At 33.7% G+C, this 22041-nt stretch overlaps 7 protein-coding genes across 8 annotated transcripts; 3 read left to right on the top strand and 4 right to left on the bottom strand.

The window, feature by feature from the left end:
• Positions 1-1832: 1832 nt before the first annotated feature.
• LOC106328199 lies at positions 1833-3655 on the bottom strand. Of its 2 annotated transcripts, XM_013766591.1 has the most exons (4): positions 3538-3655; positions 3353-3456; positions 2879-3016; positions 1833-2798 (listed from the first exon to the last, which is right to left on the bottom strand). In XM_013766591.1, exons 2-4 carry the CDS (start codon positions 3387-3389, stop codon positions 2017-2019), a joined length of 957 nt encoding a protein of 318 aa, XP_013622045.1. In that variant the 5' UTR covers positions 3390-3456; positions 3538-3655; the 3' UTR covers positions 1833-2016. The 2 variants fall into 2 exon arrangements, with proteins under 2 accessions (XP_013622045.1, XP_013622044.1); XM_013766590.1 differs by having other exon boundaries at positions 3353-3572.
• Positions 3594-5633, bottom strand: LOC106328200 (non-specific lipid-transfer protein 2-like). The gene is made up of 2 exons (XM_013766592.1): positions 3975-5633; positions 3594-3889 (listed from the first exon to the last, which is right to left on the bottom strand). Exon 1 carries the CDS (start codon positions 5540-5542, stop codon positions 5252-5254), a length of 291 nt encoding a protein of 96 aa, XP_013622046.1. The 5' UTR covers positions 5543-5633; the 3' UTR covers positions 3594-3889; positions 3975-5251.
• Positions 3812-4439, bottom strand: LOC106330290. The gene is made up of 2 exons (XM_013768785.1): positions 3975-4439; positions 3812-3889 (listed from the first exon to the last, which is right to left on the bottom strand). Exons 1-2 carry the CDS (start codon positions 4437-4439, stop codon positions 3812-3814), a joined length of 543 nt encoding a protein of 180 aa, XP_013624239.1.
• Positions 5634-7924: 2291 nt separating the features above from the next.
• LOC106333248 (reticulon-like protein B9) lies at positions 7925-9369 on the top strand. Its single transcript, XM_013771715.1, has 5 exons — positions 7925-8134; positions 8377-8557; positions 8652-8793; positions 8932-9001; positions 9108-9369. The coding sequence occupies exons 1-5, from the start codon at positions 8023-8025 to the stop codon at positions 9275-9277; spliced, it is 675 nt and encodes a 224-aa protein (XP_013627169.1). The 5' UTR covers positions 7925-8022; the 3' UTR covers positions 9278-9369.
• A 5099-nt stretch (positions 9370-14468) lies between these two features.
• Positions 14469-16726, top strand: LOC106328902 (uncharacterized PKHD-type hydroxylase At1g22950-like). The gene is made up of 9 exons (XM_013767441.1): positions 14469-14895; positions 15119-15166; positions 15261-15437; positions 15516-15666; positions 15748-15834; positions 15918-16042; positions 16128-16246; positions 16314-16425; positions 16516-16726. Exons 1-9 carry the CDS (start codon positions 14599-14601, stop codon positions 16549-16551), a joined length of 1152 nt encoding a protein of 383 aa, XP_013622895.1. The 5' UTR covers positions 14469-14598; the 3' UTR covers positions 16552-16726.
• A 1578-nt stretch (positions 16727-18304) lies between these two features.
• LOC106333552 (WAT1-related protein At3g18200) lies at positions 18305-20015 on the top strand. Its single transcript, XM_013771986.1, has 6 exons — positions 18305-18510; positions 18737-18799; positions 18886-19002; positions 19094-19487; positions 19567-19718; positions 19798-20015. The coding sequence occupies exons 1-6, from the start codon at positions 18320-18322 to the stop codon at positions 19934-19936; spliced, it is 1056 nt and encodes a 351-aa protein (XP_013627440.1). The 5' UTR covers positions 18305-18319; the 3' UTR covers positions 19937-20015.
• Positions 20016-20187: 172 nt separating this feature from the next.
• LOC106331702 (peroxisome biogenesis protein 3-1-like) lies at positions 20188-22041 on the bottom strand. The gene is made up of 7 exons (XM_013770102.1): positions 21905-22041; positions 21639-21800; positions 21352-21542; positions 21142-21272; positions 20923-21050; positions 20617-20850; positions 20188-20537 (listed from the first exon to the last, which is right to left on the bottom strand). The coding sequence occupies exons 1-7, from the start codon at positions 21916-21918 to the stop codon at positions 20294-20296; spliced, it is 1104 nt and encodes a 367-aa protein (XP_013625556.1). The 5' UTR covers positions 21919-22041; the 3' UTR covers positions 20188-20293.

Raw genomic sequence — 22041 nt, 5'->3', positions numbered from 1 at the left:
TTTAAAAATCATTTTATTTTATTTAAACATTTATAACTAATTTATAATCTTTTATGTCATACTAAGTCATAATATAATATTTCTTCATATTTTACATTAATAACCATTGTTTTTATATATCGTCTACAATTCTCTAATTACGTCTATTTGTTCAACTTTTTTTATGATATCGAATATTCGTCATAAATGGATGGTTTAAGATGCCAAAAAAATTATTTACTTGGTGAATATAATACATCAAATATTACAAATACATAATTTAGTTAAATAAATAAACAAAAACCGAAAATTCATACCCGCGCTGGCGCGCAGATCAGGGTCTAGTTACTGATTAACACGTGAGTACAATTGATTTCTTCTATTTGATCTATCTAAGAATATAAATCAACAAATAACAAATTTATGTTAAGCATATGAAAATAAAATAAGTATTAGTTGACGAAAATTTTAAGATAGCAGATATCAAATACATAAATATTAAATAGCTTAATTCAAGATAAAGATACAAGTCATAGAGTTTGTTTTAAAAAGTTTTCGAGATATTTCGATTCCGAAACGTTTCTAAAACGTGAAATGGATTTTCATCCAAGTTTCAATGTAACATAGGTTAGCAGAACAAGAGTTGAGTTGTCCCCAAACTTAAAAGTTCTTTGTGTTGGAATTTGGTACAACTCTATATTATCCGATTAATACGATATTATATACTTTATTTCTTAAACAAAAGTCCGTATAAATTTATTTTTGGATTAAAAAAAAAACATTCTAAGTAGTCAACACTTTGTCTAAACTTCCAACCATATCTGCAAAGCGGCCGTGAGATGGCAAATTCAGGTGTAGTCGAGACGATGATTTCTCATAGGCATGGATGTTCGGGTCTTCGGGTCGGGTTCGGACCGGTTCTTTTTGGGTCCGGATCTTTTCGGGTCCTAAATATTTAGATCCAATAGGTACTTAGAAATTTTCGGTTCGGGTTCGGGTTGGTTCTTCTCGGGTCCGGGTCGGTTCGGGTCTATAACTAAAATACCCATAAAATAGCTGTAATTTTTCAGGTCCATATCGGGTCTGGGTCGGGTTCAGGTATCTAGGATCTGAAAAAGACATGATATACCCAATTCCATCAACTTTAGTTGAATATTTTTCATATATATCTAAAATTTTACAAAACAACTTAAATGAAACTATTAATAATTAAAATAAAACATTTTAAAACTCTAAATTTTACATTTTAAGCTTTATATTACTTAAAAATGTTAAAAAATAATAACAAATGTTGTTCTCAAAAGATATTTCAACTAAATCATAAAATAATATATATATAAAATAGAACACAAAAACATCAGTTTTAGATATACATGTTTTTAAGTCGGATACAAATCGGTTCTTATCGGGTCCGGTCTATTCGGATCGGTTCCTTTTCGGTTCTGATTCTTTCGGGTAAAAAAATTTAGACCCAAAAGGTACTTGTAAATTTTCGGTCCGGTTCCGGGTCGGTTCCGGTTCGGTTCTTCGGATCCAGGTTAAAATGCCCAGGCCTAATTTCTCACTTGGCGATAGGCCTAATTTCTCACTTGGCGATTGACATGTGGCTCAACAAGAATTCAATACAAGGAGAAGAAGCGGTTTATTGCTTATTCTCCTATCACAAAAAAAAAAAAAAAAAAAAAAAAACAGATGATTCAGACAGGGAACAACATCAAGAACCCACAACGTCGTCTCCAAAGTGCATGGTGATGTTGGAGGAAGAAAATGATAGTCTTGTACCATCTCCAGAAATGAGTGTTATTAGTCTTGTACAAACAGAGTTCCACAGCTTTGGTTTGTGTATTGGCCAATCAATTTCCGTATGATCTGATAATCAATTAAAAAGTTTGATGTGCACTCAATTTGGATATAATGACACACATGCCAACATCATACAAAAGTTACACATCTATCCATACTAAAACCGAGTAACACTAAGATCAATCAACATTTGCATGAGTTTAAAAGAAGAAGAGAAAGAAAAAACTCTTTTGTTTACTTGTTCTTTGTCTTCTTATCTTTCAATACTCGTAAGATCGATCCTAACCCAAAGCTTCCTCCGCTGCCCCCATTCTTTCCAGCTTGCTTTTGTGGTCTGAACTGATACGTGCTGCAGCAGACAGAGGAAGGAGAAGAACAAGAAGAAGACAAGTGAGATAATGGATCTGCCTCTGGACGTGGGGCTCCATGTCTCTGCGAGCTATGCTTGTTAATGTCCCTAAGCATTTCCCTCTTCGAATTCATCACTGATGATCCTGTTGAGTTGCTTCTTGTCAAACGAGGAAAGGAGCAGATCAGACTGTTCTTTACATCGCAGTTTAGGCTGGAGCTTCTCTTGAAGCTCCAAAACGACTTTGATGTTTTCTCTGCCTCTGAGTCAGAATTTGCGCTGCTTCCTGGTGTTCCCTTCTCGCTGTAGTGTTGTGGCAATGGCAATGGCAATGGCTTAGGAGGTATCGATGAGGAGGTGGATACTATAGGAGGGAGCTCGTACTTGTAGAGACGTTTTGGCATGGAAGATGCATTAGTTACTTGGAAAGGAAGGATCATCCCGTCGGCGAAGATCTCATCAGCTGGTGAGGCATCAAAGTTTCTTGAAATGTGGAACTCGAAATCTGGACTTGATGAATCTAAAAGTGTTGTGTCTCTCCGAACCAGGCCTCCTGATGGTTGTTGTTGTTGTTCCAGAGAAGGTGCTTTGTCTGATTGGCCTAGATCGCTAGCGAAGGATATCCGCTGGTGATTTGACTCCGCACAGATCATGATGTTCGGTTTTGCTGAAAGTTTTTCAAAACAAACGGTCATGTTAGTGAAAACCAATGAGAAACAGAGAAACGCAGAATGATTGAAAACTCACCGTTGTTTGGAGGAAAGATGATGAATGAAAAAGGTTTAGAACATAATGTTTTGAAAACATTTGAGACTAAAGCTCTTAAGTCCCAATGGATTAGAGGTTGAAAACTTCTATTAAAATAATGGATGTGGTGTGGCACTACTGCAAGAAGACAATGAGCTTAGCAAAAAATACAACACATAAAATCTAAAAATGAGATTTCAAGGGTTGAATAAGTAGTGTCTTCTTTCTTTCTGGAGACTGCTAACAGCTTGATCATGGCTTTTAACAGCGAGATGGTTTGGACATTGTAAACAACCAATGAAGTATATTTCAAATAATTATCAGTGTGTTATCATAAGTACAGTATCTTTTCATTTTTATACAACAGTTAGTAAGGGAACGTAAAATCAATATGTAAAACGCTAATAGCAGGAAGGAGCAAGTGCCACAGCTCCGGTGTTCAATAAATAGAACAGTGTTTGTAATTCAACTTACCAGAGAGAGAGGAAGATATCTGAAAACCTTGGGACATGGTGAGATACTGAGATGTTGTTGTAGAAGGAATCTTGGTCTGAGCTCTGAAAAGTTGTCAAAAATATCTAAAAGTAGAAACAATGTTCCTCAGCAAGATACTGAAACAAACATGCATAATTTTAGCAAGATACTAATTCAAGTTATACCTCCTGAGCTGCAAATAGTAGACGAAAACAATGATACTAAACAGGGAAGAAAGATGTAAGGAAATTGCAGAGAGCTGCATTATGGATATAACAATACAAAAATAGCTGGAGATTCCATTGCCATGGAGATTACAATTAGCTTTGGTAATGAAAAAACCCACCAGATGTCTCTATAAAAGAACAAACAGAAGCAAGCATAAAACTGGCTTAATTGCTACATTTGATAGTATACAACCATTTTCTTGAAGAAACCAAGGAATCAAACACCTTTTCATCATGTTTCCACAGGCTCAGGGACGACGTAAGAGCCTTCTGTTACTTGTTCTGCTAGCCACAATCCGGGAAAAAGAGTCTGTTCCAAGAAAGTTAAAATTTCAAATTCAAATGAGAGCAACAAAGCAGAGGAAGAAGAGAGAAAGGGAGGTGGAACACTTTACAATGATTTGATTCTGAACAAGTCTTGGTCTCTTCTTTGGCCTTCGAGGAGGTTTTTTCCCAAAGAGGGATGTGAAGTCCTCTTCGATTTCTCCCCTCAACAAAGAAACAGAGAACTTCACTTTCTCCTTCTTCTCCGAGTCTCCATGACCATGTGTGATCCTCGTGGGTTCGTTACAAGCAGCTCTCCTCGTCCTCAGATTCCACGGCCGAGCTGCTTCTGCTACTGCAGCGGCATCATCGCCTCCTCCGTTTCCCAAAGTCGAGACCTTTGGTGGTTTCCCATCGCAGATGGGATCGATGCTTAGATTCCTCCTCTCTCCATGATCGGGAGAAGGAGGGAAAGAAGAAGAAGAGGGTAAGTTGACGCACCTGAGGGATCTCTGGTGACCCCATCGGAGATAAGGTAAGGTGAAGTTATGGAGGCGCTTTGATCTCTCCGGTGGCGGCGGAGGAGGGAGCTCCATTGATTGATCGAAGAAGATTCCTTTCTGTCCTTAGAAATGGAGCAAGTTCAAAGTTTTGGCTTTTATTTATTCGAGTAGAAAGAGAGAGAGAGAGAGAGAGAGAAAGTAACGTTGTTTGTATAAGTTTTGTCGGGAACTCAATTGGGCTCGGCCTGGGCTTAGATTAGGTGTTTAGTGGATATCACTTATTGGACTTTTTGTTTCCAGGTGACAAAAGCAGACTGTTACTAGAGAAAGGCGAAGACCACAACGTTAACAACACATGATGCGAGAATCTACCATCAGAGATGGATCTGAAATTTTATGGTCAATAAAACATTTACTAAAGAAACTAATAAAAAGAAAATCATCTGTGTAATTTTTATTTTAGGATGATTTTTATTCTTTTAAACACTTCAAATTAAGCTGCACTTTATGTAATTTAAAGGCTTTTGATTGAATGAATTAAAATTCAATTTTTTTTTTAAAGGACCAAGGATTGTGTTTTACTGGGTTGAGTCCAGATCCGTATGAACAAAATAGATATATGCAGTGGAGTCGATTAAACCCAAGAAAAAAATTTAACCAATCAAAACCAAAACCTGTAGTGGTGAAATAACATGAACCAAAGATGAATCTAGACGCTGGTAGTAACGATGAGCCCTTGTCACGTGCAACAAAAATATTGAAAATAAGATGTATAAAAGCATCATCGATCACACAGTGTTATTCTTAAGGGTATGATTTTTAATTAACATCCCTAAACGCATACCAAAAGCAGGATTCAAACAAAGTTTATAGGATGATCATATATAATTGCAAACACACTTTTTTCAACACCTTGGCATGGGGAACTTGCAGGTGTTAGAGACTTTACGAGCGTTGGGAGAGCTGATGTAGCGACGGAGGCTAGGGTTTCTCATGTACCCACATATGCATGGCTTCTGCTCCTTCAGCTTCGCGCAGCACAACGCTGACGGTGGAGATGACGACGTTATCGCCGCCGCACATGGGCTTAGCTGCATTGGCGAGCACGTCACCGCTTCTGCCGCCGGGACTAGAACCACTAGGAGAAACGCAGCGAGGGCCAGAAGGGACACCCATGTGGCCTTGACCATCACCATTTTTCTTCTTCTTGTTCTTCTTTTGTTTGGTTTGAGAGTTTATAAAAAGTGTGTTCTTGTGTTTGTGAGTGGTTTTTGATACGTGTGTCTCTTGCTATTTTATAGAGAGGGAAAGTGAAATGTTTTTTTCCTTACATTTTTCTGGTTTATTCGTATTTTCTAAAATATGGATTGAAAAAAAGTATCAAAATATTAAACTAGTAGTGCACTAGCTAGCTTATTGTGCCGTGTCTTAACATTCTTGGTTTGTGGATAGTAAGAACTCGTGCGAATCATTTGACTTTAGGAAACACTAAACAGTCAAGATTTGTGGCTAAAATTGGGGATAAGTATTCTATGATTTTTTTGAAGGGCTTGACAAGTATTCAAATGATGCGATATTGACATAGATTCATTGCTATATTTTCTTGTTTGTTTAGAGTTTTATTCATTGTACTGGTGCCTTTTGTCTTATTCGTCTCTTTCTATTTCCAAGTGGAGAAGTAGGACTCCAAAGTGGGAAAAATGTATTTAGAAAATTCAACACTTCATATGTATATTAGGTCACTTTTTTTTGCTAAATATATTATGTCACATTAACAACATATATCTTTGACCCTCTATATATATGTCGACTTTCCACCAAAGAAACACAACATCACGATAAGAGTAAATATATAATTGTTTTCACTACCAAAATACATATAACACATAACTTGTTATATATTTTTTTTTAAAAAAAAAAGTGGCCAGCTTCTATTATTTGAGAACATTCTTCTCAATACTTTATCAAAAATTATTTAAAACTCTATTTTTATTTAATAATTCAACAACCTCCTATAAAAATATAAAATTTTATATAGGCATGACTCATATTTGTCACTATTGATATATCTTTAACGTCAGTATTAATCTTTCTCTCTCACACACACTGATAATAGTATATGATGGAGAAATACATTCGTATGTGTATCGACATAATTAATTCAATAAGTTAACAACAACAACGATCAATTAGTCTTTATATACAAAATGATGATTTTGAGAAGAAGCGTGCGTTTGGGGATACATTTGAACTATCATTGCCACAATCACTCATTGAACATCCTTTTTTTGCATTTTTCTTCTGGCGCAACTGTATGTAGTAATCAAACGAACATTTCATATACTTTTCAGTGTAGAAATTTATTGGATATATTAGTTGTTGCATATTCTTGGGTAACCAGACTTTGTAGCAAAGTGATCATTCCAGACTTTGTGGACATATTCGTAGGAAACTGATCATTAACGTTGCTTGAAAAATAAGAAGCAAATATTGGAATGGGTTTACTAAACGGTTGATCGGTTTGCTTGGTAGGAATACTAGCTAGATTTTTAAATTACAGTAGAAATAAAATGACGTATGTAGTAAGTAAGAGCTTATCATAGTTCAAAAACACGAGAGAGGAGACAGTGGAATGTTTGGTGGAGTTGACATCACTAGAAATGTGTTCACACACTGGTTGTTGAAGTTGTACCTCATACAAACATGTGTCTTTCGACTTTTTTTTGGGTCGAAATGTTATGTCTTTCGACTTTGAAGTTTGATGTTACTTATTTCTATTATTTTAAAAATTCCAAAAACGCGAATTTATTTATATAAAAGTGAAACACGGCTAAGAAAATAGTGGTATTGTCGTTGTGAAAAGAGTAATTGAAATAAGAGAAACTAATCCAAAGCATCATCGATCGTGATATGAACTTAATAGATTGAGTAGTGTCACAATTTGCGTTGTTATTACTACTACTCTTACAGAACAAATGGTATAATTCAATTATCTTAATGCATGTTTGAGGCTAAAACTAAGAAAAATATTTTAGAATCATTTGTTTTCTAAGAATAGTTTGTTTTTCTTTTAGTCTATCCTGAAAATATATAAGAAGAAACTAACTAGAACCTTTCGATGGGACTATGAATTTGTTTCATTGGTTTATACTTTCGCTTTGGTATTGGTCAAAATTCTCGTAAATGGTTGGTCTCTTGTGTGTTTAGGCAACCATTGCCATTGTTACTCCAGTATGAATTCAAATTAATTTTCTAAAGAAAGTAGTAACATATGATCGTCAAAAATATAAAAAATGTAGTAACATCGAAAAATAGAAGGTGTTGTGATGCCTCTAAATATACATGCAAATTAGGAACTTATATAATTAAGGGTTGAATTCTTAATTTATGTAGTGGTGGACATGAAGAAACACATGGGAGAAGGAATAAGGGCAAAAACATTCCCAATTCTTTGCTTGCTTCATGAAGAGATGTTGTTAACTTTGTTCCCAAGCCTAGAACCTCTCTTGTATCTACCTAGCTCTATTTTTTATATTTCTTGCTTTCCCCTTCAATTTCTTCAAACCCATCACCACGAGTTTACATATATATATATATATATATATCAGAACACTAATGTTAACTACTATTCCAAATTTCCAATTTAATTTGTAAGCTGTCATATTTTCATCCAATCATGCCAATCTTTGGGGGATCTTCCGATTCTGAAGATGAAAGAACAATGCATCAAATGACTAAGTTCTTCAGTCGCCAACGATCAATTCACTCTATATTTGGAGGAGGCAAATGTATTTATTTCTCTCCTTTCTCTAACTTTATATCAGCCAACGATCAATTCACTCTATATTTGGAGGAGGCAAATGTATTTTCATGACGAGTATGTACGTGAAAATAGCTAGTTAATTGTTTTCTATCTATAAATTCTCTAAAATACCTTTATATGTATATAAATTCGACGAATCATTCATGTTTCCTACAAATGATATTGTAGCCAATCACAAAATTTGAAGTTTTATATTTATTACTACAGTTGCGGATATTTTGCTATGGAGAGAGCCAAAAATAGCTGCAACATTGGCGATGGGAGTTAGTGTCTTCTGGTTCTTGATGGAAGTAGTGGAATACAATTTCATAACCCTAATTTGTCATGCTTCCATGACCTCCATGCTTCTTTTCTTTATTTGGTCCACTGCTTCTGATTTTCTCAATTGGTAATGTATATATCTTTCATTAGTCTTTTCGATTTATTGGATCGATCATAAATATAATATATAATTTCCGAAAATTATTCCTAAATATATGCAGGGAAAGGCCAATTATACCAGAAGTGGTACTAGACGAATCTTCTTTCAAGGAATTAGCAAGAAGCTTTCATGATAGATTCAACAGAATGCTCTCCAAGCTTCTTGACATTGCTTGTGGAAGAGATCCTCCACTCTTTTTCCTAGTAAGATGTTGAATTAATCATCTCAATACATCTATATTTTCAATTTTATATATATATATATATATATATATATATCAATTTATCAATGTATAGCTCCATTTACTATTATTTTCCTAAAATTGGATACATTTTTTTCAGACAACAATCTCACTTTATATCTTATCCATCATCGGGACATATTTCAACTTTATGAATCTTTTGTTCATAGGTAAGAATTATAGTTAATTACTATAACATGTATAGATTTAACTATTGATTATTTAAACTATTGATTATTTAGCAGAGGATTGATTAATGCACATTGTGCCATTTAGGGTTTATAAGCATGCAAACGTTGCCGGTTATGTACGAGCTGTACGAGGATGACGTTGATAGAGTACTGAGTAAATTGGCCAGGAAGATGAGGAAGCTGTACAGAAAAATTGACTCGAACGTTCTTAGCAAGATCCCAAGAGGAACTGTTAAAATCAAGAAACATACTTAATTCTTCGCTGTTTGCATATTAATTCATGTATAATCAGAATTCATATGTATATAGAAATATATAATGAATTCTGCAATTATATATATATATATCCTAAAAAGAAGTTTACTTCATAGTTCAGATTAGAATAATTCTTTTGCTTATTGTGTTGCTGTCAAAAAAAAAAAAAAAAAAAAAAAAAGACTAGTTTCTATCCTAAGGGTTATCAAGGCATTTGATTACATTTTATGGTCATACCTTAATTTTATTTCAACAACGTTCGTTAGATTTAGCAATGACAATATTAGTAAAATCAAACATTCTAAGAAACTACAAAGCTAATCAGCTGATTCGTAAATTTTTTGTGATGGTGGTTTAACTATATACTAGGTGTTTGCCCGCAATTTTGCGGGTAATTATATTATATGAAAAAATATATATTATGTTTACATTGTTATAATTTTTGAATAATAATTAAAACTATTATTTTTAATTTCAAATAGTTGGATAATCAAAAATTATAGTATATATTTTTAGAAGACCAGTGAGATTTAAAATAATTCAACAACGTAAACCTTAGTCATTACAAATATTTCTCTTACAGAAAAATAATATTATAATTAATTCAGATAATTGAATGTAGAATTACTTTATATTTTATTTTAACACGTGAAAAAAACGGGAATACTCTAGCTTTCATAAAATAAATAATAGAGTATTTTTGTATAGGACCAATACAATGATTGAATGCTTTTATCATGAAGATATTTTGTAAATGTTGTTGTGTGGACTTTAGAAAACATAAAAAGTTCTAATAATTTTTTACCTACAAATCTAATTCTTTTATATAATAATATATAACCATTAAATATTTTTTAATAAAAAAAGTTAAAGTATTTTATTTAATTATATATAAATAATTGATGAAGAAATGTTTTTGATAAAACATATATATTATTTCTCCTTCTACAATTAGTTACCATAAATCATTTTTTGTAATATTACATGTGTTATTTGGTAATTTATATTTATTAGTTCTATAGTTACCTTTTATTTTTTAGATCTGATTAAAATAAATAACTAATAAACGTCAACAACCAATCAAATTATAACTATTTCTTAAAACTTAACCTATTAACAATACATAAGAGAAAAATCACTTAAGTGACATCTCAAATAATATATAGAATGATTTATATCTTTAAAACCAAGGATAAATTTAGTTAATGTAAACATGAAAACATGTATTAGGAAAATGGTAATGTAAGTAATTTTTTTCATAATTTTGTCAAATGGGTTAAACAAACCATTTCTTCCTTTAAAACATACACATTTTAATTAAATCTGATTAATTAATAAAAAAATAACTTTTAAATTTTTAAATAACAAAATTTTGTTATTTTAGACATATATACTTAATATTAATGTGAGATCCAACATTATATCAAAATAAAACATTATTATTTGTATAAAATTTGTTAAATTTTTATTATTTTAAATTTTAAATGTTTATTATACCGCAAAATATACATCTCATTATTTTTAAATAATTTATCCTACTTGAAATTTACATTATATTTTCTATATTTGACTTTAACAATTGTAGAACAAGTCATTTTTATTGATATTTCTTACTCAATTTATCATAATGTTTTAAAACACACATCACATTTATAGTAACAAAAAAATACATGCATCTCGACAGACAAATAAAATTAAATACATAAGAATATAAAAGAACCAAGAATGCAACAAACATATTTTATTATTATCCCTTCCTGTTTTTTTATTTATGTCTCCTTTATTCTTTTACTATTCAAAACAAGCATGCTAATTTTATTATAATCAAATCTATATGAATTATTTTAATAGAGTATTAACTCTAGGAAATCATGTGAAAAATACTTTGATAAATTTAATTTTAAATGACTTTCTATATAATAATTTTAAATGACTTAATTCATCTGTTTATATTAACAGATGAATTAAATAATATTTTTTGATTAATAAAATTTTAAATGACTTACCATATAATTTTTATGTTTTAAAATATAAAAATATTTTAATCATTTCTAAAAGTGATAACTTATCTATGATATCACATTATCATTGAAAAATGATGAGAATTTTTTAAAATTATATATTTGACTATTTTGCATCCATTTGAAATATTTTAGAATATATATAGTGAATGAGTGAGTTTAATTAATATTATTAGGTTTACATTAATTAGTTTTCTGGAATTTATAATTTAATGTATTCACTACTACTATAAATATATTAAAAACCATTTTTATAATTGTTTATGTAGTATCATCTGTATTTAAATGCATATTATCAATTTATATAATGTAATCTATGATATTTAATTGTTTCTATAAATAAATTATATTAATTCATCTATATTTAAGATGTTTAATTGTATGTTTGGAAACATATATTAGATTAGGTAATTCTAGGGTTAGTTTTATTTTAGAAACTTTAACTAAATAAATAAAAAAATAAAAACTATAAACCAATCAAATTATAACAATTAATTGGAAATTTTTTCTATGAGCGACACGTCAGCAGAAATCACTTTAGTGACTTCTCGATTAATATATATGAGGATTTCCTAGAAAAAGCTAAATAGTAGTATTTTGTTGCAACCATCGTGCGTTATAATCTAAATTTATTTGGTTCATTATGTACGCAGTGTCGTGCAAAGATTTTTAGAAGCCTGGTGAGACTTAATAAATTTATTATTAATAATAATAATAATAATAATAATAATAATAATAATAATAATGATTTAAATCTAAATGGCAAAATTTCTTATAAAAGGTATTACATGTAAACACATTTATAAATTCTTTCACCAAATTTTCATTAATTTAAGAAAACTAACCTAAATAGTGTCAAATAAAGAATTGCAAAATTTCCTCCACAAATTTGATTTTTGTGTACATACTTTTCGGAATTCGGGGAGACGGTATTTGATGTGGGAGTATACTCTCTCATTATTTTTTCATGGTCTTTCCGGCAACGATGCTGTAAGACATACCCACCCACATTGTACTGGTGTCCTTTTCTTATGGTTCCCCTGAGTGGAATCCACTTCTAGCCAAATATCAACTGTGATTTCTTCCTAATATAATCAGTCCAATAATATGGCATCAGTTATCCCAATATATGATTTATTTATTTTTGTCAAATATTCCAATATATGATTGTCAATAGATTTTGTACTCTTGATTTTGCAAGTGTTCATAAGCCTTTTAAAACGTTTTATATATAATTTATGGGAATATATACATGACTAACACGCGTTAACGTGTGTCCAAATGCACCCACCATCCATCCATATTGCATTTAGATGGTTATAACTTATAATGCCAAAAAAAAAACTTATAATGCCAAGACCATGAGAATTTTCGTGGGTGGTAAACTTTACAAAAATACATCATCTTCAATTATTCTATACTGACAAAATAAATAATAACAATAACAGAAGTATCGATCGAAGAAGACAAAAAACATTTTCAGCGATACAAAGTCTCTCGATTGAGTAGTACACCAAATCTGAATTTCAAATTTGATGGTCTACATACACTCTACAGTCTACACTACAATAAGACACTAATTGGTACTGTAATGGAGAAAATGGGTCACACAAGTTGCAGCTTTAAATGAAGACCGGCACTCTTTCCTCTATCAATTTCAATCTATTATTACCATATGTGCCACTCTGCAACGAAAGTTCCATGTTCAATTATCAATTATGATATCTCATTACTACAGGACTCTACTACTCTCCCCCCACTTATTTAATTGTTTTGTATTTCTCTCGGTAGTCCTCCGATATTTTAAGGCCTTAATTGGTAGAACATTAGCATTACGTTCTACATTATCCAATCAATATTTAATAATAATATTTTACATTTAAAAATTGGTTAGATATCTGAATAAGTTCAAAATTTTGGTATCTAAAGAACCGGAACCTAACCGATTTGAACCAAAATATTTCGGATATCCAAATATATTTGAACCAGATTTATATACTTAAATATATTAATATTATTTTTAATTTAATATCTAAAAGAATATACAAATTATATAAGATGTTTTTAAGTTGTCCAAAATACTTGAAAATATATACAAATTGTTATAAAATAGCTAAACAATACTTAAAATACCTAAAATACCTAAAATATCTATTGACTTTCTATCCAAATATTTAAGTTAAACTAATTTTTATGTTATGTTTAAGTATTTTGGCATACATTGTTGAAATTTATATGTTATATATTATTTTATTTTTAGATTTTGAAAACTTTAAAGTATATATGAACTTTAATTTTTGAAAAAAAAAATACGTTATGTGAATCCAAACCCGAACCAGACCCGCAAAGACCCGAACCGAGCCAAACCCGCAAGGATCCGAACCGAGCTGAACCCGCAAGGATCCGAACCGAGCCGAACTAAATGGTACTTGAATGCCTACCTCTAATCAAATGCAAAAAGGTTATTGATAACAAAATGTATATTGTTTATAATATTTAAGTACAATATATTTTTTTTTTTAAATTCACTCCGCGCAAAGCGCATGTTATCATCTAGTTGTATGTGATTTCGGATGAGAAGATTGTAATTCATCGATATAATTAATGACTTCAAAATTGAAAAATCAACGAAATAACTATACCAATACCCGACCAGGTAACCAAACCAAAACGACCATGAAAATTTACACAAAGGTACAAACTCTGGTATAGAAAATTCAGTTAAGCAGAAAAAAAAAACAAAAACGGAACTTAATACATCAATTGTCAATATAGACATTAAAATTAGATAATTTCTAATATAAATTTAAATTTTTATATAATTTAATAATTTAGGTTTAAATGAAAATTTAACATTAAAAATAAAATTTGTTATATATATATTAGTCTGCACAAGGTTTAGACCATAATCTAGGCTATACTATTATTTAAAAATATTTTTGCTGATTTATCATGTTTTTCATAATTTTAGACTAAATTATTAGTTTTAATAAATAATTTAAGTTATTAATTCTTAATGATCCAACAGCGTTTTACCGGTAATCCTTTTTCAGTTTTATAGTACCAAACAACCAGTTTCGAATAATATTATGGGCCTCAAAGATGGGCCGGAAAATCAGTGTGACGGGAGATTTCGTGCGTAATTTTATTTACTAAAAAAAGAAAAAAGAAAAAAAGTCATCGAGGGAACCCTAACTTCAACGGGAACTCAAAATCAAGATCCCCCAGATTTGGATTCTTTGAAATGTATTGTCCTCAGCAACCCTAACTTCCTCACTTGAATTGCTCCCCTTCACAGTGATGTCAAGCGACCAGCGAGAAGCTCAGCAGGATACGACGGTGGACGGTGGCGGAACAACGACGATGAGAGCTACAGCTGCTACGACGACGTTTTCTTCGCAGAGACTGAGGATAAACCCTAACAACGAGCATAGGCCCGAGAGCTACGAGGATCTGAAGCTCGATTTCCCCAGTGCGGTCTACTCTAGTCTCGAGAAGTACTTGCCGCAGCAAATCTTGGTCTCCAGCAGGGAAGAGAAAGTCAAATTCATGACTGACATTATGCTCAGGCACCTCCCTCACGGAGAACGGTCCAGAGTATGTTTCAAAGTTTTGACCTTTCTTTGACTTCTTCACATGGGTTTGCTAAATGCTTATAGAAAGTTTAAGACTTTGTGATTTGTTTGCTTCTTTTCTTTATCAAAGTTTTGACCTTTCTTACATGGGTTCTTGTGATTGTTAGTTTCTTGTTGATGCAAATTGGCTCTTCGTTTTTGCATTTTTAACTTGTTTGGTTATTGCTTTGTGTCTTGTGCTACAGGCTCAGAGGCACAGCGTTTATAGGCAGAAGATAATAACTAATTATCAGGTGTGAATCCCTTTCTTGATGTTCGATATTGGGGCTCCTCCAGTTCATCAGCTTGTAGTTTAATATGTTTTCTTTTCTCTCTCTCTCTCTGCAGCCGCTTCACAAGGAGTTGTATACTCTAGCTCCTATGCATTGCTTCGTCCCCTCTTTCATAAAGGCGATCAATGAAAGCTCAGAGAAAAGCTTCAGAAGCATTATATCTGAACCGTCTCCTGGTGTTTTTGTCTTTGACATGCTCCAACCTAGCTTCTGTGAGATGATGCTAGCCGAGGTAATGTGCATCCTTTCTCCTTTTATTCCTCTCTGACCCTTTTATGTTTTGTTCATGTGCTACTGTTTGACCCTGCAGGTAGAAAACTTTGAGAAGTGGGTGGGTGAGACAAAGTTCAGAATCATGAGACCAAACACCATGAATAAATACGGTGCTGTGCTTGATGACTTTGGCTTGGATAGCATGCTTGACAAACTCATGGAGTCTTTTATACGTCCCATGACTAAAGGTAATATATAAGTGAAATCCATTACATACATACTATTATTAAGGCTAAAAAGTTACTTACCATACGTATTTTGTTTTGTAGTATTCTTCAGTGATGTAGGTGGAGCAACTCTGGACTCTCACCATGGGTTTGTTGTTGAGTATGGCAAAGATAGGGATCTTGATTTAGGTACTGAGACCTAATCCTGCAGAATTTTCAAATGGCCTTTACTAGTTTGTCTTAAAATTCCTGTTTGAATATAAATTTTGCAGGCTTTCATGTGGACGATTCAGAGGTAACACTGAATGTTTGTTTGGGTAACCAGTTTGTGGGTGGGGAGTTATTTTTCCGTGGGACTCGGTGTGAGAGACATGTTAACACAACTACAAAGCCAGATGTATGCTACTCCTTTTGAGTTGCTTACTTCTCCTATAACATTTGCTGATGGCTAATGTAAACAAACTGTTTTGTTACGAAACCAGGAAATATATGATTATAGTCATGTACCGGGGCAAGCTGTACTTCACCGTGGGCGCCATCGCCATGGTGCCAGAGCCACAACATCAGGACATCGAGTCAATATGCTACTATGGTGCAGAAGGTAAAGTAATATACCAATTGAGACTTGACTGCTAAGTTCCACTTTCTTATCAAGCGTTTCCTTGCAGCTCTGTGTTTAGAGAGCTCAAAAGTCACCAGAAGGAGTTCTCCAGCTGGTGTGGAGAGTGCTTTTGTGAAAAGAAAGAGGAGAAAGGAAGGGCGCTTGATGCTCTAAGACAGGTAAAAGCATTTGATTGATTCAAGCCTATAGCTCTCTCTTTTAAAGTAAAGGTGTAAGATAATAACATATGCTCCTTGTTGCTATTGCAGAAATTGGTTAAGGCAGTGCGTGCACCCCAAGCTTGAAGAAACTTTGTATTGGATGACTATTAAAGAATTGCTCCTGTTTCAAGGTGACTTAAAACTGAGCTTGTGTAGAAAATCATTTGAGATGAACTGTTTGCTGTTTAACTTTTTTGTAATGTACATGAAATTTAGTCTCAGCTTTATCTATACCACAAGAGGAGTTGTATTGTTGTTATCTGATATTGTTGTGAGTGTTTAAGGAAGAATCAGTGTTGTCTAATTGTAGTTGGTGTTGCTGCTCTCTCTAGTGAGTGTGCTCTTTACTGATGATGAATCGAGACACAACTCATGGATTGTGGCTCTTCTTACCTTTGTGGTCTCTGTTGAATGGAAAGAAGTGTAAGGGCTACTTTGCACGTTGACCTAAATAATGGAAGAGAGAAGAAAAGATTTGAATGTGTCTTGTATCTGTCTACTTAGTTTATGGCAAGACAAATCGAAATTGTTTGTGAAACGGTACCACCAAACCTGATTAGTTGACTTTATGCTGTTTCATTGTGAATCTGTTATTTATGACCTTTTTTATATACACACTTTCATTTTCTCGGTATCTTTACGAGTATCTAAGTTGATATGATGTTTATATGATCATACGGATTCGATTGAGCTTTCATATCACGATGTAGAACACACAATCAATACAGAGGTTTCTTGTTGATCTGATGTTCTAGCAAAAAAAGATTTGGTCTCTCTGTGTTTCCCGGTTTGTTGTTGATCTGATGATTTTGATTAAGTTGGGATCTCTTATTTATTATATAATTAATGCAGAGGTTTTTCATATCATGAGCTGAGAAATGGAGAGAATCTTGCATGTGTCCCACTAATAAAAGAAAAAAACTAGAGAGTACTAGTTACTTCAATTATGATTATCATAAATTATTTATAAAACAGATTAGTTCCTTGTCAGTTGTCACATTAAAAATTTAAGGAAAACTATATATTCAACATATATTTTGGTAAGTAATCATAGTTTTATATTGAAGCTGATTAATGGTACATATAGTTGCAGCCGTCTTGTAGAATCTAATGACATGTATAAAAGAACAAGTTAACTGAAAAAACGGTGGTTGTTCCTTAAATATTCATTATTGAACATAATACTCAAATTATTCATATACAAATGGATTGATTATTGATGGTTTTCCATATTCAAGACAAGATGCCTAATTGTGTGGTTAGATCACATGCTATTCGATTCCATAAAGACATTATTACAAAAGAAAAGAAAAAACTAAAACAGAAATGTACCACAAGGGAAGATGAATGCTGAATAAACAAACGGATTCCTTCACTTGCTTTTGCCTTCTTAGCACATAGGAAAGCTTTAAGTTACCTGAACTCATGGTTAAAGAGAGTTGTATCATTGTGACATAATCCAAATTCAGAACTGTTTGTGTATGTGGGAAATGGAAGAACACAAAAATGTACAAATGTTACTATCAACATATACATATCCCTACATATCTAAGTCACAAAAACATTCAACCTCCAAATCATATTATTATAGTCATGTAACCCTCTTACATCATCAATTCATGATTATTCATAATCATTGATTACAAATAAACAAAGTACCCTACTTGAAGAAATGATGGACCATTCTGTTACCACTAAACCCAATAATCGTCCAAATAATTAATTATAATCAGCAATGATTATTTTCTGTTTTAAATCTCAAGTATACCACTACCACACATTCATATAAAAGCAAACCATTGATATGCAATCAACCATCAAAAAAAGAGAAGAGCTCAAGAAGAAGAAGAAAATGGCCAAAGCAGTAGTATCAGAGAAGATGAAGCTAGTGGTGGCATTGATCACACTTCAGTTCTGTTTTGCAGGCTTTCACATTGTCTCAAGAGTTGCTCTTAACATTGGTGTCAGCAAAGTTGTCTACCCCGTTTATAGGAATCTTCTTGCCCTTCTCCTTATTGGCCCCTTCGCTTACTTCCTCGAAAAGTAAGTCCTTTTATCTGTCAAAATTTCTAGGGTTTGCTAGTGTTTCTCATATGGGTTTATTGTGTAACCTCAGAAAGTCCGAACCTTTGATCTCATCTGAGACTTTTGTGTAACTTCAGAAAGTTTATTTTCTTGATCTCATTAGGGTTTCTTGTGTAATTTCATAAAGTTTGCATCTTTAGTCCATTGTTGGATAAGATTGTTAATGTTCATTTTGTTTCAACAGAAAGGAAAGACCTCCACTCACAATCTCTTTACTAGCTCAGTTTTTCTTCTTGGCACTTATTGGGTAAGCAGACATAACAAGACTCTTTGTGTTTCCTCAATCTTTAAAGAATTTGCTTATGTAGTTAACTCTTTGTGTCTTAACATCAGAATCACAGCAAACCAAGGATTCTATCTATTGGGACTCTACTATGCAACTCCAACCTTTGCTTCTGCAATGCAGAACTCTGTTCCTGCCATCACTTTCATCATGGCTTGTGCCCTAAGGTACCTAACATTAACAAACCTCTTTTACTGAAAACATCGTTTTCATCATGTTTTCTGTAAGTCTGACATTGATCTTCCTCTTTGTATCAAGGTTGGAGAACATAGACTTGGTGAGAAAACACGGTGTGGCCAAGGTACTAGGAACCCTAGTGAGCATCGGTGGAGCCACAGTGATCACATTGTACAGAGGGTTTCCTATGTTTCACAAGGGCCTTAACTTGCATGAGGATGAAGAGACAGAATCTAAGAACTCGCAGAACTGGACACTGGGATGGTTATACCTCATGGGACATTGTCTGTCATGGGCTGGTTGGATGGTTCTTCAAGCTCCTGTCCTAAAGACGTACCCAGCAAAGCTCACTCTAACATCCTTCACATGTTTCTTTGGCCTGGTTCAGTTTCTGGTCATTGCTTTGTTTGTTGAAACTGATCTCAATAACTGGATCATTGTCTCTTGGGAAGAGCTCTTCACCATCCTATATGCGGTAAGCTCTCTCTCTCTCCCTATCTTTTCCTTCATCTGAAACGTTGAAGTTAGCTAAAAGAATCTTTTGTTGGTTACAGGGAATAATAGCGTCAGGGTTGGTGGTTTATCTTCAGACATGGTGTATCTACAAAGGCGGTCCTGTCTTTGTGGCAGTCTTCCAGCCTCTACAGACACTTCTTGTTGCTGCAATGGCGTTTCTTGTTCTTGGTGATCAGTTGTACTCTGGAAGGTAAAACACATTGTAAAGCCATAGTTAACTAGCTTTGTTCTTCCCGGTTGCTTGTTCTAATCCAGTCTTTGCTTTACAGTGTTCTTGGTGCAGTGTTCATAATGCTGGGACTCTACTTAGTTCTTTGGGGCAAAAACCAAGAAAGAAGACAGATGGTTGAAGAGACAAGTCCACAAGATCCAGAGTCTCTAAACAAACATCTACTTGAGGAACACTGATTCTTGAAGTTAACACTTATCTGTACATACACACACAAGAACTTGGCCAAAACACATGCTCCTCAAGTGGGTCTTTACTCTTTTCATACAACGGATTCTAGTCGTTTTACTTTTTGAGTTGTAATCAAAATTGGTTTGCAATTGATTTATGAATAAATGAAAGAAGATCAAAACTGAATCAAAGTTGACAATGAAGAAGCAAAAATAGTAGTTTATGATCAGGTTTGGTCTGCTTGTTGACATACCAATGAGCTGGTGAAACTAAAATGATTGATTCATATTGAACAAATTATTCTCAGTATGTGTTGTTTACTTTGTTGAAACGTAAACATAAAATCAATTTGGCAATTTTGCGAATTATAGTGGCATGTTTGAGTATAAAAGAGTAAAAAAGAGCTGAACTTCAGGCAAATCTCTGATGAGTTGCAAGAACCGGTTCTCGTCCGGTACAGCTGAAATCTCCGGGACAGTCTTCTCAATCTGTGGTAAGAGCTTCGCCAATTGCATCCCTGCAGCCAAACCGGTCTGCTTCTCCATCTCCTCTACTAACGCTACGGTACAAGACTTGAGCGAGATCTCTGCTACATTTGTAAACTCAGTGCTGCAAACAAAGACAAAGAGGCAAAGGAATCTTTAAATGGTCGCAACGAATAAGCTATGTGGAGCAGAGACATTCTTACCTTGTGAGTACTTCCCGAGTCTCGTTTATGAGTTGATGAAGCTTGGTGACAGTTGCATCATCTGAAGAGGGAACACTAGTGGTGGTGGTGTCTCTTGGACTCATTGTTGCGTCTTGTGCCATCATTAAATAATCTACCCAGTGATGTGGACTTCCTTTGCTCATAAACACATCAAGAATCCGAATCACAGTTTCTTCAAGACTTCTTGTGGTTAACATATCTTTTAACTGCTTTCTGCAATCAAGCAGGCATCAATAGATTTAATCCTTACAAGAACTTTGATAATGTAATGTAACGTAAATGTACCCTTTGAGAACTTCTTTCACTGCTCTCTTCATATCGGAAATCAAACTCGGCATGCCATTCGTTGCAAGATAATCAGCACTTGTCAGAAACTTTTTCTCCTCCTCTCTATCTATCAGATCTAACTCTTCCTGTGAAAAAGAAAATACACACATAAACGAAATATAAAAAATAATAAAATTAATAATGAACATAACAAAAGAGGTTAGTAAAATGACTTACAAGTAAATGGGAGCTGGTGAGACCTCTAGCAGTGTCGATATATAAGTGTCTTCCCAGAACGTTGACTTGAACTCTAATGTACAAACTAAGCATAGTGACTGACCACAGCGACAAAACCATTCTCGTGAAGCCTGGAAAGCAACACACAACATACATAAAAGAGAAGAACCAATAAGTAATAAGTACAGCAAGAGAAAGTATAGTACGGACTCAAAATCTTGAGCTCATTCCAAAGATGAAGCTTCTCAGAAGGAACCAAAGTTCCTTTTCCTTTACTTAACGTCTCCATAACACCAGAGACATGGATCTCCTCAGCAATGCGGCTGCTCAAGCGACGCAACGCGTGAGGTAATGTAGTTACATCAGCAATCATCTGAATGTTCTCGAAATGAGCCTTCATTCTAGCAGAATCAAAAGAGTCACAACACAATAGACACTGAGAAACTGTTCGGGCAAAAAGGATAAGACTTTATCTACTGGTGGTTCAAGAACGTAACTGGGTTTTGATGATTTCGTCATTGTGACGCTCGTCGGCGAGCTCGCGCTCCAAGTCGGCGAGGTTACGAGTGTGGGCGTTGTATAGTTTGTAAAGCAAATAACCACTTCCCAAACAAGTTGTTGTCACCAGAATCTTCTTTCTGTGCTTCCTCCAGAAGCTTCTACACTCGCCCACAGACGCAATGAGAAACCAATAGCGAGATAAAGGAAGAAAACCTCACAGAGTTAGTTAGTTAGTTAGTTAGTTAGTTAGAGGAGCACAAACCTGACTAAATCCATGGCCTTTTGATAGCTATCGGATTCGAACCAACGACCTTATGGCTGTCGTTTTGTATTGAAGTAAAAGATAAAAGTGATGAACTTTCCGGCGAGAGATGGCTTTTAGTTCCGATCTCCCCCCCC

Source organism: Brassica oleracea, chromosome C3 (assembly GCF_000695525.1).
Source record: "Brassica oleracea var. oleracea cultivar TO1000 chromosome C3, BOL, whole genome shotgun sequence".
NCBI lineage: Eukaryota > Viridiplantae > Streptophyta > Magnoliopsida > Brassicales > Brassicaceae > Brassica > Brassica oleracea.
Note: the sequence above shows the minus strand (reverse complement) of the source record. Positions and strands in the feature narration are given on the sequence as shown.

Excerpts from the sequence above, each read along its gene's own strand:
- LOC106328199 (XM_013766591.1), bottom strand. The coding sequence starts at position 3,389 with ATGTCCCAAGGTTTTCAGATATCTTCCTCTCTCTCTG. Across the intron at positions 3,017-3,352 it reads GATATCTTCCTCTCTCTCTG|TAGTGCCACACCACATCCAT; the intron begins GTAAGTTGAATT and ends GTCTTCTTGCAG. Across the intron at positions 2,799-2,878 it reads CATCTTTCCTCCAAACAACG|CAAAACCGAACATCATGATC; the intron begins GTGAGTTTTCAA and ends AAAAACTTTCAG.
- LOC106330290 (XM_013768785.1), bottom strand. The coding sequence starts at position 4,439 with ATGGAGCTCCCTCCTCCGCCGCCACCGGAGAGATCAAAGCGCCTCCAT. Across the intron at positions 3,890-3,974 it reads TTGTTCAGAATCAAATCATT|ACTCTTTTTCCCGGATTGTG; the intron begins GTAAAGTGTTCC and ends TTCTTGGAACAG.
- LOC106328200 (XM_013766592.1), bottom strand. The coding sequence starts at position 5,542 with ATGGTGATGGTCAAGGCCACATGGGTGTCCCTTCTGGCCCTCGCTGCG.
- LOC106333248 (XM_013771715.1), top strand. The coding sequence starts at position 8,023 with ATGCCAATCTTTGGGGGATCTTCCGATTCTGAAGATGAAAGAACAATG. Across the intron at positions 8,135-8,376 it reads TATATTTGGAGGAGGCAAAT|TTGCGGATATTTTGCTATGG; the intron begins GTATTTATTTCT and ends TTATTACTACAG. Across the intron at positions 8,794-8,931 it reads ATCCTCCACTCTTTTTCCTA|ACAACAATCTCACTTTATAT; the intron begins GTAAGATGTTGA and ends CATTTTTTTCAG.
- LOC106328902 (XM_013767441.1), top strand. The coding sequence starts at position 14,599 with ATGTCAAGCGACCAGCGAGAAGCTCAGCAGGATACGACGGTGGACGGT. Across the intron at positions 14,896-15,118 it reads CTCACGGAGAACGGTCCAGA|GCTCAGAGGCACAGCGTTTA; the intron begins GTATGTTTCAAA and ends CTTGTGCTACAG. Across the intron at positions 16,043-16,127 it reads ACACAACTACAAAGCCAGAT|GAAATATATGATTATAGTCA; the intron begins GTATGCTACTCC and ends TTACGAAACCAG.
- LOC106333552 (XM_013771986.1), top strand. The coding sequence starts at position 18,320 with ATGGCCAAAGCAGTAGTATCAGAGAAGATGAAGCTAGTGGTGGCATTG. Across the intron at positions 19,003-19,093 it reads ATCATGGCTTGTGCCCTAAG|GTTGGAGAACATAGACTTGG; the intron begins GTACCTAACATT and ends CTTTGTATCAAG. Across the intron at positions 19,719-19,797 it reads GATCAGTTGTACTCTGGAAG|TGTTCTTGGTGCAGTGTTCA; the intron begins GTAAAACACATT and ends TTTGCTTTACAG.
- LOC106331702 (XM_013770102.1), bottom strand. Across the intron at positions 21,273-21,351 it reads GAATGAGCTCAAGATTTTGA|GCTTCACGAGAATGGTTTTG; the intron begins GTCCGTACTATA and ends GTTGCTTTCCAG. Across the intron at positions 21,051-21,141 it reads TCACCAGCTCCCATTTACTT|GAAGAGTTAGATCTGATAGA; the intron begins GTAAGTCATTTT and ends TCTTTTTCACAG.